This window comes from Neovison vison, chromosome 1, assembly GCF_020171115.1.
Source record: "Neovison vison isolate M4711 chromosome 1, ASM_NN_V1, whole genome shotgun sequence".
NCBI classification, from domain to species: domain Eukaryota; kingdom Metazoa; phylum Chordata; class Mammalia; order Carnivora; family Mustelidae; genus Neogale; species Neogale vison.
The window spans coordinates 211,518,170-211,530,512 of record NC_058091.1 but is presented as its reverse complement, the minus strand read 5'-3'; the positions used below and the strand labels follow the sequence as shown (position 1 = coordinate 211,530,512).

At 45.0% G+C, this 12,343-nt stretch overlaps 1 protein-coding gene across 1 annotated transcript in view; it reads left to right on the top strand.

Annotated features, from left to right (window-relative positions):
- CMYA5 (cardiomyopathy associated 5) overlaps positions 1 to 8,437 on the top strand; it is a 90,262-nt gene extending 81,825 nt beyond the window's left edge. Inside the window, exons 11-13 of the mRNA XM_044266372.1 lie at positions 656 to 755; positions 2,879 to 3,052; positions 7,605 to 8,437. Coding sequence (XP_044122307.1) covers positions 656 to 755; positions 2,879 to 3,052; positions 7,605 to 7,851 — 521 coding nt within the window. The 3' untranslated portion in view covers positions 7,852 to 8,437. The remainder of the gene's footprint in view (positions 1 to 655; positions 756 to 2,878; positions 3,053 to 7,604) is intronic.
- The last annotated feature ends 3,906 nt before the right edge of the window (positions 8,438 to 12,343 follow it).

The window sequence follows — 12,343 nt, the reverse complement described above, 5'->3', positions numbered from 1 at the left end:
GCTGTTCTCAATTATTGTGAAAAGAAGAGAGAAATGGAAAGGTGATCATTTTCTTATCTTATCCTCGACCCAAAAATGGCAGAGGATTGAGGATGGTACATTAATTGATTTGCTTAACCAGCCAAACCTTGTGCCCATGCCTTGTCCGTGAAGCACTCAGGGCCAGCCTGATGTCTATGAGAGAAGACATGAGGGCTCCTTGTCCAGAAATATTCCCCCCGGTCCCAATATGGTGCCTGCACCTTTTGTTGTTAGAACTGCTCCTGTAGCTTACACCAGCGCACGTGCAACTGGAATGTGCACGTGGATCTCCGGAAGAGCTTGTTCAAGGGCAGATCTGGTTCAGTAAGTCTGGGACGGGGCCAGAGATGCTGCATGTGTAGGCTAGTCTCCGGGTGATGTAGATGTTGTTGGTCCAAATGAACCAGCATAGCAGAGGGCAGACCTACAGCCCCAGCTAGAGATAAGCTGCCACTGGCAGTCAGGCATGCCTTAGCATGGATGAGATTTGCAGCCAGTGGGTCTGAAAACCCTGAGTGGGGCCTTTTGGCATCAGGGGAGAGGGAGAGTAAGGTCTAAAATGCAGTGCCATGACCCAGGGACAGCACTTACTGTTGTAATAACGTTATGATCTTATTTTTCTTCACTGCAACAGGAACCCGATTTCTTCTGTTGAGAGAAACAGCTCATCCTGCTCTCCAGATTTCCTCAGATGGGACAGTGATCAGCTTCACCGAGAGGAGACGGTTGACAGAGTAAGTAAGAGGAGGAAGCCTCTTGCTTCTCAACGGGAAAGTCTTCCAACATGTGTTCCTCTGCTGTGGCCTCCCCTGGGTATATCCTCAATTTAACAGACATGCCTCGGAGTATGGTGTCAAATATCAACACGAGCACACCCATAGGGTTTGGTTTTGGTTTGCTGCTAGGGAAAAAAAGACAGTCATTCCTAAGCTGGGGCCCGTGTCAATATTTGTATTCAAACACAGGCATAGATGGTTTTGTTTAAAACATAGACTCTTTTCAGGTAGCATCTCTGGTTTAAATAAAAACAAAAACAAAAACAAAAACAAAAACAAAAAACAGCCCAGGCTAATTCTTCTTTTATTTCGAATAGGAAACCAGGTTTTGTATCCAGCCATTTGAAAAGGGATAGCGGAGAATGACATTCTGTTGTTTCTGGTTATGGCCACACAAGGCTTTCAGATTTTCAGACTTTCCTATCCCTTCCCACCTGATAGCTTTCGCAGAAAAAGAGCATTAAAGAGCTAAAAGGTGAGGGCACCCTGGGGAGATGGATCTGCGCTTTTTGCCAGCAGTCTCTCATGTTCACTTTGAGGGTCAGAACGGTCACAGGGGAGAAAGTTGGTGAGAGGCTTTGGAAAAGTGTAACCGATGTGAGCCCCAGCCAGCCGTGGGTGCTGAGGTGCTCTAGTGTGGCTGCCCACGAGCCGCACCCCCCCACCCCCCGCGTTTCGGCTGAGTTGCACAGTTCTCCTCTCGGGTGGCTCCTAACCTATGTGTAGCCCAGCACAGAGGCCACCTGCTCCTAGAAGTCTTCTCTGGGCCTTGGTGCCCTTTGATCTTTTTCATGAAAAGGTCTGAGCATATGTGGAGTCATTTCTCAGCCACTCCGTCTTGAACATTCCTCCAGTGCCAGCCCTGTCTTCTGTGTCTTTGAATCCCCCCGAATCTAGCATGGGGCCTTCAAAATGGTCGGTGCCAAAAAATAGATAAATAAGTGAGTTCTGGGGGCGAAGGGGATGATTTAAGAAACCGATTGGCCTTTCCTGTCTTCCTCTGATTTTTCAAAAAATCAAAAAGAAAAGAAATAGACTGTAAGTTGATAAGAGTACATAGATAATAACTGATGACAACTGTAATGTATCTCATAGAATTTTTATTGATTAGTAACCCATAAAGTAGCTCATAAATATCAGGCAACAGTCTGTGCTCAGGGAGCAAGGGGCTGTCAGTTTCCATCTCCTTGGACAGAGGTTATTGGGTAAAGACATGAGAAAGTGAAATACATTCCTTTGCAATAATCATTTTCTCATCTGTTAAAAAGGAGAGGGTGCTGACTATTAACACAGGTTAGATTAAAGGCGCTTTCTTGCTGTCTCAGCCATTTCAAAGCAGAATGGAGCTATTCATGCAAACAAGGTCACCCATCTGCAGTCCAGAATGCTTGGGTTCATTTCACAGTTCCTATTCTAAAAATATCTAAGGTGAGACAGAAGGAGACCTTTCACCAAACTCTCAGGTGCACCTGCATCCAAAGAGGCCACAGTTCTCAAGACTGTTGACCACAGCTTCTACCAAGCGCTCATCACTCCTGCTCAGTCTGTGCTCTGCTGTGGCCTCCCCGGCGGTCTTGCTGCCCCTCCTTCAGTCTCTGTGTCCAGTAAGGTCGGCAAACATGGGAACTCGCTGTTAAAGAAGATTTTGGAGACTTCTCCTCCTCCTCCTCCTCCCCAATATCTTCAAGTTTTAGGAAAAACTTTGCAAGTTATGTTCTCTTGTTACTCCCCACCTGCCTCCCTCATATTTCCTCACTCCCCTGGAAAGCGGAGATGGTGCCATTTCTTTTTCTCCCACAATCATTCTGGTTATTTCCTGCTTCTTAGCTCCCTCAAGAGATGCAGTGGACTAGACATGCATGTTGTACATGGCAATGGAAGTATGTCAAATGTGTGTTGAGAGTTTGTGGCATTCAGTGGTGGTCGAGTCAAAGTTGGGGGTATAAGGAGGAACAGATGTCTTTAGTCAAGTTCCAGCAGTTTCCAAGGAGAGAGCCCTGCCTAAACTGTGTGTGACCTAATAAAAGTTGGTGTTTATGAGATAAAAGCTGGTGATTCCTGTGCACCTACTTCATCCACAGAATCCCGTCTGTGCTGGGTGAGGAGCTGCCTGCTTGTGGCCAGCATTACTGGGAAACCACGGTCACAGACTGCCCAGCTTACCGACTTGGCATCTGCTCCCACTCGGCGGTACAGGCTGGGACCCTGGGACAAGGCGAGACTTCGTGGTACATGCACTGTTCTGGGCCACAGAGGTAAGCCGGAGCACCGCCTTCCCTTGTTGGTCAGAGGGTCACAAGTTGATACGCAGGCAGAGTCTCTGAGGCACCCAACAACTAGAATTCTACTTTCCTGCCCAGGTCTTAGCCAATCGAGAAAGAAAACAAAGGCATCAAATATACCAAGACTGAACTGTCACTGTGATTACTGAGGAAGCCAATTTTAGTGAATATGGTTTGTACCTGAGGGAAAGGAGGTTTCTTTTCTTTCCTTCTTTTTTTTTTAAAGATTTATTTATTTATTTGAGACAGCAGTTGTGTGCCGGCATGCGTGCACGCCCTCGAGCAGTGGCTGAGACAGAGGAAGAGGGAGAGAGAGAATCCTGAGCAGACTCCAAACAGTGTGGAGCCTGATGCAGGGATCAGTCCCATGACCCCGAGATCTTGACCCGAGCCCAAAACAAGAGAAGGATGCTTCATCGACTGAGCCACTCAGGCAACTTGGGAAAGGAGGATTCTTATACTGAGCCTTATTAATAGACTTGTGCCCACCTAGACCCCAGACCTGGCGAGCTTCGGCACCCTGCAGGGCAGAGATGGTCCCTGGAGAAACAAAGAAGGATAGGTGTTCCAGCAGGAAGCTCATACTCCAGAGATAGGGGAAAGGAAGGAAATTCCAGGCCATGCATGGCCAGGTTTTCCTTCTAAAGTCACCTCAGGGAGGAGGGAAGGGACACGGGTAATACAAAAGAGCTCCCTCCACAAAGGAGTCAACAGGAGGGAGAAAAGCAGTCAGTGGGTCCCCAATACCTTCCCCTCACTGGTGTATATCAGGAATTGGCAAACTATACCCACAGGCCAAATATGACCTCTGCCTGTTTTATAAAATTTTATTAATAATTTTATTGGAATCCAGTCATCTCATTTGTTCACGTATTGTCTGTGGCTGCTTTTGCACTACAGTGGTGGAGTCTAGTTGTAGCAGAGACCAAATGACCCTCAAAGCCTAAAATATTTATTATCTGCCCCTTTACAGAAAAATGTTGTTAACTGTTTAGTTGGTTAATGTGAAGAAAGCCTAGTCTGTGTTAGTCTCAGATAAGGCAAGCTTGGATGATCGGAATGTGCTCACATTATTAGAAACACGTCCTTGACTAGCCTGCAACTGGCTACTCACTGGAAGTTCAGTGAAGTCTTTGAACCTGCCCGATAGGCCTTGTGTATCTTGTCAGGGGGCAGTGATGCCTGGCTGCTACCTTTTTGTGTTGTGAGGATCACATAAAGTCAGGTACAGGGAAGAGTCTTGAAATGGTAAAGTATCATAAAAATGTGCGGCCTTATCTAAATGTAATGCTTTAAAAAAGGAAGCCTTCGGTGCTTATAAGTTTCCAGAAAAGGGCCTGCAGATTGGATTTTGCATATCTCTGGCTGCACATTTCTCCCTGCATCCTCCTAGACACAATTTGATTTTCTGACATGGTTCATAAGGACACTATCTCCCAGAGCTATTCAAAGTCACATTTCATCAAGCTGGAGCAATTATGATAATTGATGTTTGTTGCTGCGCAATGTTAAAGGACCTAGCCCCTGCCCAGAGTTGAAAATCTCTCAACCCCAGAATTTATAACGAATAGATTTAGAGCTGGAACTAGATAGAGATTCCATAAAAAGTTCCCTAGACACTTGAACCTTTAAAACTCCCAAACCAAAGACTAGCCTCCAGTAACAAATTCCCGGACTCTAGAAAACAGAATTGTATCTTGTCAACGGGCTCAACAAGCTTGGTCTTTCAAGCTTGGATTTGGGGCCCTGTGGATTTGGGGAGGAAGCGTGTGCTTACCTGTGTGCTCACAGCACAGAGACATCAGGCCTCAAGTGCCTTCTCTTCATGTTTCAAATAAAACACCCCTGGCTTCAGGCATTGTGAGATCTCCTGTGGCAAACCCCTACCTCTGTGTTTCACCTTTCTGGCTTTGTAATTTTAAACCAAACTTGATTACTCTTAACTCTGTTTGCACAGAATCCAAGCTTTAAGATGTCACTATTGGAAAGGAGAAATGGAGAGTCTGGGGACACAGAATCCATAGGAGTTCTTCCAGTCCACTCCTAAACTTTCTCCCCTCAGTCACAGCCTCCTCGCTGCTTCTACCAGGTCTACCCCAGCCACCATGCCTGTACCTCCAGGGAGAGGTCTGCACCCACCCCACACTGTCCTGTTTGTCACAACTGGCAGATTTTTCTAGAACATCATTTTCATTACATCTCTTGCTTTTTTGCTTCAAAATCTACAAACATCTACAGCGATGCCGTACTCAGGTGGAGCCATGGTAAAGAGAGGGTCTAGGACTAAGGTGACCAGGAAGAGGGATGAGGAGCCCTGAGGGGAGTAGACACCAGGGCCAAATGGGGTCTGTACTCAGTCTGGGCCGGTAGTGAGATTCACAGGGGGTGGGATCACCTGGGCCTGGGAACCCCAGGACAGCAGTTCCAGGGTCACACAGGTGTCTAGTCAGGCTTCTAGATAATCTTTGTTTGAAAAGACTCTGGCAGTCCTAGGAAGGGGCAGGGAGATGCTGGGCAGGGAGTCTGGCCCCTGACAGACAGGCTTGGTTTCAGACCAGAGAGCAGGTTGGAGAAGGAACTGATATGCTGACTAGGAAATGGAGGCAGATGTAGAGTGGGACAGAATCCAGGCCCTGCAGAACTAGTGGAGCCCAGACTTGGAGAAATGTCTCTCCCCCCTCAGCCTCTATGGTGGGGATTAGTTCAAGGAATGACAGAAGCTAAGCCTGTGAACACCAGGAGTCTTCTAAGCAGGACTTGGGAAATGGCTTCTTTGAGCATTCCAAACCCCCTAGACCAGTGTTGTGCAATCAGACATTCTGTGAAGATAGAAAAATGGTGTCACAAGTGGCTATTGAATACTTGAAATGTGGCTAGTAGGACTGAAGCACGGGGCACTGAATTTTATTTAAGTTTAATTTGAATGTTAGTGGCCCCCTCCTCAGAGTCACTCCATGTCCTCTCCAAACCTTCTCTGAACTCCGAGACCGTGACGCTCTCCATGACCTAGGGCCTTGCTTGTTCTGGAGCCTCGTCATTGCTCCTGCTGCCCTTGCTGGTTGGATCTCCCTCTCCCTCTTTCCCACCTATCCAGTTTGGACCTGGAGTATGAGCCAATATTACTGAGTAGGAGCCCCCCTGCTCCCAGAGCCTTCCATAAGCGCCCAGCCTACACTGCTGCTCCCAGGGCTGTCAGGCCTCTCATTAGCACAGCACTGAAAAGCTCCTCTGTCACTGAGTGACTTGCTTACTTTCCATCCCTGCGAACTGCGACCCTATCACACGAGCTCTTATTCTGCAGGGCAGCTGCCAACTTGCCATTCCCTAAACACATGTGTACTCCTGCTTCTGGGCCTTGAAGCCTGACATCATAGGCCTTAAAGGTCCTTGGCTCTTTCAGCCACATCAGAGGCCCTCACTTGCCCAGAGTCTTAAGGCCCCACCAGCCCCAGGGCTGCGGAGACTCCGCCCCTCAACCTGCCCATCCTCACAGACCTTCCCCTCATCTCCTCTGTGTTTCATTTCTCCCCTTCCTGGCTTTCAGGGTCTCTGTTTCGCAGATTGGCAGGAGGAAACACCAAACTTGCATTACTTTCTGCTCAGAGCAATTTAGTTTCTTCTGTTCAGCCTTTTCCCCTTCCCAGCCTGGTCTCAAACCTTTCCTTCCACAACCACACAGGTCCATGAAATGTGTTTGTGAACACTTTTCCAGTCTGTGCCCTGAGGCGAAGCCTCAGCTTAAGCCCACGTTTAAGTGAGCAACAGTGTTTTCGTCCCTGTTCAGGAGGGCTTGGCTTCCCCAAGGGCAAGGACAGCGCTCTGTGGTCTTTCATACTCCCCAGAGGGCCTCAGAAAGTGCTGGACTCACAGATACACCCAATGAATACTTGTTTAGTTCAATTTATTTAAACTGAAGAGAGAAATGACAGGCAACCCCCACCCCCGCCCCCTGTCCCCTGCCCTGGCTGCAAGGCTGCAGAGAACATTGAGAAGATGAAAAGGAAGTCGGATCAGGGTTGGGGGAGCCTCTACGAAGGATGAAGTTGGGCAAAAAGAATGAAATTTTTTTCTTAAACTTCATAAAGGCCCTTATGTAAGTTACTTATAAATTTTTAAGCTGTAAAATTAATACATTTTATGGAAGGCGAGCCTGCAGTACTTTTTAAAATACACGGCAGCCTCAGAGGAGTTTTATTCAAAAGAATGACACGCCATGAATGCGGTAGTTAAAACATGTGGGCAGCTGGGAAAGAATTAGAATGTTGAGAAAAATCACAAGGGAGGCATATGCTGGTTATTCTGGGACCGCCTCCTAATGTAGAAGGAGCAAAATTATTAAAAATGCTGGTCTGTTGGGATGAGCTCTGCATTTTAGCATCTAGGAGGGATCTGGTTAAAGGATCTGGGACAATGTTATGGCAGCTCATCATGGTGAAGTGAAATTCATCACTGAAAGATTGGTTATCTCCAAGTGATTTTCTTCTCCATGGCCCAGTGTTTAATTCCTCGCTCTATTTCATTTCAGATACACGTTCTTCTACAGTGGCATCGTGAGCGATGTCCATGTGACCGAGCGTCCCGCCAGGGTGGGCATTCTGCTGGACTACAACAACCAGAGGCTTCTCTTCATTAATGCTGAAAGTGGACAGTTGCTCTTCATCATTAGGCACAGGTTCAATGAGGGCGTTCACCCCGCCTTTGCCCTGGAGAAACCTGGAAAATGTACTTTGCACCTGGGGATTGAGCCCCCAGATTCCACAAGGCACAAGTGATCATGGGCTTTCAGAGTTTGCCAGAACAATCATTCACATTTTGGGGGTCTGTGGTTCTTGCCCTTGGGTGCTATGTATTATTCAAAATGTCTCCCACTCACTCACACTAATGATAGCTGCACGCATAGTGCTCAGCACGTGAACAAAACCACCAGGGAAACCTTGACTTTCTAGGTAGCGTGTGAGTAAAGAGGACAGAGAAAACAGCCTCCGCCCTTTGCTTTCTGGATGTTTGAGTGCTTCCCTAAATTGAAAGGATTTATACCTGACTTGGGAATCAAAGCAGAGAAGTGGTCTTCCGCCTGTTGTAGTGGCAAAAGACATCCTCGGATGGTCAGGTCTGAACAGGTGAAGGTTGTGCTAGTCCTACATTTCTGACAAGAATCAAAGGCTTTTACCCTGAAAGAGAGGTCACCTCACTCCACTACAGGACGATGTTTTCTAATCACTAGAGAAGGCATTTTAACTGTTCTAAGTTGATAACAAACTCTTTTGTAATAATATGTACTGTAGAACACAGGTCTTTTTCCTCTGAAATTTTAAATGTAGACAAGTGCTAGGTGTTAGAAATGTCCATTTTGTTAAATAAATGCTTACAGTCTGTAAAATAAAACATGTTATATGAACTTATTATATGTAACTTCTGAGCCTGGTGTCTCTGGTCTGGGGCACACTGTAGAGTGAATGACCCTTCTACTTGAGTGGCCTGAGCTCCAACTAATTTTCACAGAAGATTTTTATATGCATCTTTTTAAAAATCCAAACACTTTTATCCCATAGTTACAGTCAACTATAGGAAGCTGGGAATCTCTTTTTGCCAAAAGGAAATGCTTGGTCATTTTTAGATACTATACTGAAATCTCTCGAAATCTTCCTAAAATATGCGTGCAAAGTTGATAATCTAGAAGGCATTTTGAGATGATTGCTCTTGTTTTCTAGATTATAAATACTTTGATCTTAAATATAGATTTTTTGGCATTATGAATTCATTTATTCTTTTCATGAATTGAGAAATATTATCTTACTTTTGAGATCCATTCTGAGATTAAGAGTCTCTTATGGGTTGTCTCCCTTTCTGGTTTCTTCCCATTTCATTTTTTCCTCTCTTCCCCCACGATTCTCTGCCTTGTCCAAATTCCACATATCAGCTAGATCATATGATAATTATCTTTCTCTGACTAACTTGTTTTGCCTAGTACAATACCCTCTAGTTTCATCCCCATCGTTGCAAATGGCAAGATTTCATTTTTTGATGGCTGCATAATATTCTGTTGTATATATATGCCACCTCTTTATCCATTCACCTGCTAATGCACATCTAGATTCTTTCCAGTTTGGCTATTGTGGACATTGCTGTTATAAACATTTGGGTGCACGTGCCTTTTCAGGTCATTACATTTGTATCTTTAGGGTAAATACCCAGTAGTGCAATTTCTGGGTTATATGGTAGCTCTATTTTCAGCTTTTTGAGGAACCTCCATGCTGATTTCCAGAGTGGTTGCACCAGCTTGCATTCCCACCAACAGTGTAGGAGGGTTCCCCCTTTCTCCACATCCTCACCAACATCTGTCATTTCCTGACTTGTTAATTTTAGCCATTCTGACTGGTCTGAGGTGGTATCTCACTGTGGTTTTGATTTGTACTTCCCTGATGCCAGGTGATGTGGAGCATTTTTTCATGGGTCTGTTTGGCCATTTGTACATCATCTTTTCAGAAATGTCTGCTCATGTCTACAGTCCATTTCTTGATTGGATTATTTGTTCTCTGGGTGTTGAGTTTGATAAGTTCTTTATAGATTTTGGATACTAGCCCTTTATCTGATATGTCATTTGCAAATATCTTCTCCCATTCCATCAGTTGTCATTTGGTTTTGTTGACTCTCTCCTTTGCTGTGCAAAAGCTTTTAATTTGGTGATTGAGATCTGTTCTAACATCTAGTGATTAACAGCTGGAAAATCCAAACCAGGTCTGTAGCTGCTTTGGTAGAGTCCTTTCAGAGTCATGACAATGCTGCTTTAAAATGAGAGGAGCTCCTGGGAAGGTAAATACTTAGTGAAATAGGGGGAACAATTTACTTTGTTGAAAATGTTATCTTCACTTTTGTCAAATCTTAAAAGTGTTGCGATCAGGTTCTGAGCTGTCAGCAACCCATGGTCATTATTACTTTCTCAGTGAGAATGTCATGTAATTAAAAACAGGAAGAGTAGTAGCAATGACATGAATTTTAGAATTTGTCTCAGTTTGGGTTTCTTCAAAAGTAGACCTGGAGATAGAGATTTAGTGTTGGTTGTTTATACAGGAAGTAATTCCAAGAAGCACACTGGAGGAAGTGGGGAAAGTAAGACAAGAAGGGGGAAGAACCAATGAAGGACACATTTTAGGAGTGGGTTAACTATGGGCAACTGGGGCTCACTAGTACAGGAGGCTCTCCAGAAGCCACTCAGAATGTGCCAAAGGCTGACATTTAACCACTCTGTCCAACCCCTATTGTTTGAGGGTTGTCCCAGGGCACATTAAATTCCCATCCCCCACTTTTCCAGGTTGTGTTCCTTGCAAATGCCCAAGGTCATCAGAAGGTCTTCAGACAAAGGAAATAAGAAAGAAAGACATCCGACCCAGAGTTGTCAGTGGACAGCTGCCCAATGTACCTGCTGGTGCACTCAAGTGAGCTGGGGGTAAGTTGGGGGTAAATGGGACAGGGCACCAGCAGTTTCTGCCATCAAGTTGGTATTTCCCCTGGTATTAAGGGGAAAGTCACAATAATGGGAAGAGCTGTTTGAATTAGAACTAAGTTAGACTTAGTACTAAGTTTGAAAGGATCTGGATTCAACTTTTCTAGGTGATAACTTTGGGCAACTCAGATTTTTTAGCTGTAGCTTTCTCTTGAGACAATTGCAAACATCAGATTAAGTAAGCATGTGAAATGTCACAGCACTCTTTAGTGTACAAAACGTCCAGACAAGGGACTCCAGAGATCCTCTCAGGCTGGTGCATTGAGTGGTCCTCCTATCTCGGCGTCCTTGGCAAGTTCGTGGTGGAAAATAGGACTTTGGGGTCAGGAGAGCCATGTTTCAGCTGCCTTTATCCATTGACTTCTTTACTGGTTTCTAGGGAATGATTCCCGTGGAGACAAGAAAAATGAAGTTAATGCTTTTTCCTTACATCCTCAAGCAATTCTTTCCTCCTGAGTCCATTTTTCCTTCTTCTTGTCTTTCCTTCTCACATAACACAAACCCTCAGAGGGAGGAAAAAAAGTCAGCAAATTTTGTCAAAATTGCTTCTCTGGAAATCTGTCACCGGTGCTTATTAGTTTAACAACATGTATAGCACATACATGATCTCTTAATCTTCATCAGAATCTTGCGCAGTAAAAACCATTGCCATCTTAGAGATGAGGAAACCAGGCTCAGAGCAGTTAAGTAACTAGTTCACACTCCCAGCCAGCAGGTGGCAGAGTGTGGATTTAGCTACAGCCCAAATCCTCAGCCAGGAGAATAAAATGAGGTTTCATTTTTGTATCACAGATTAGTTTTTCCATATATTTCTGATGTGTGAAAATTACATGTGGGTATATATACATACATACTCTCTCCCCTACACATGTACATAAACATATGCGTGCATACATTCATACACACCAATTTTCTTTCCTCCTGAACTGACTTCCTTCCCAAACATCTGTGTTGTTGTTGTTGATGCTGTTTTGGGCTTACCTTTGATTCTTTCTTCAGGACCAGTGACCTTAATTAGGATTCAAAAAAGTCAATAACATTTGGTTTGTGAAGAAAAGACTTTAGTACATGAAACCGCAGTGCTTCCTCTGAGAGGTGTAGGGTCAAAATAAAGGAGTTTGTGGGGAAAAAAAGAAGAAATGAAGATTAATACTGTGGTCTTTCTCTGTTTGCATACCCACCTGGGAGCCCAGGACAGGTAGGTTCTCTGTCAGAGGTAGAAGGATTTTTCTATGGAAGCAAACCAAAATGTGTTCCTGCTGTTTTTCTGGAGACATTTCCCTAAAATCCAACAGAGTTGAAGTGTCATACTTCACATCCACTTACAAAGTTGTGTGCTTTAAGCACCAAACACTAATACTCTCCTGTCAGGAGCATCCCTCAGGCCCCAGAGTGGCCTGTATTGGAAGTCATTCCTCATCTTTATCGTGTTAATTACCCACCAATTATCTTAAGTGTTCAATTTCAGAAAGGACTCACAGGACACCAACAGGTGCTAAATATCACCAAAGAACTTCATCACAGGCCAAGGATCTAGTACAAATACGATTGCCCAGAGGAAGGTTAGGCATCGAAGGGGTCCTGGTATCTCAAGTGCAGCCTTGTCTGTGCTCCCACTGTAGGGTTGCAAAGTATGTACCGCATCTCTGGGCCTCAAACCACCACCAGCGTGCAGGGGAGGCATTGTGATACCAGAACCCCGGGTTTTGTTTCTGGTGCTGTTGAGGTAGTGCTCTGGTCACACATGCACTTTCTAGCTA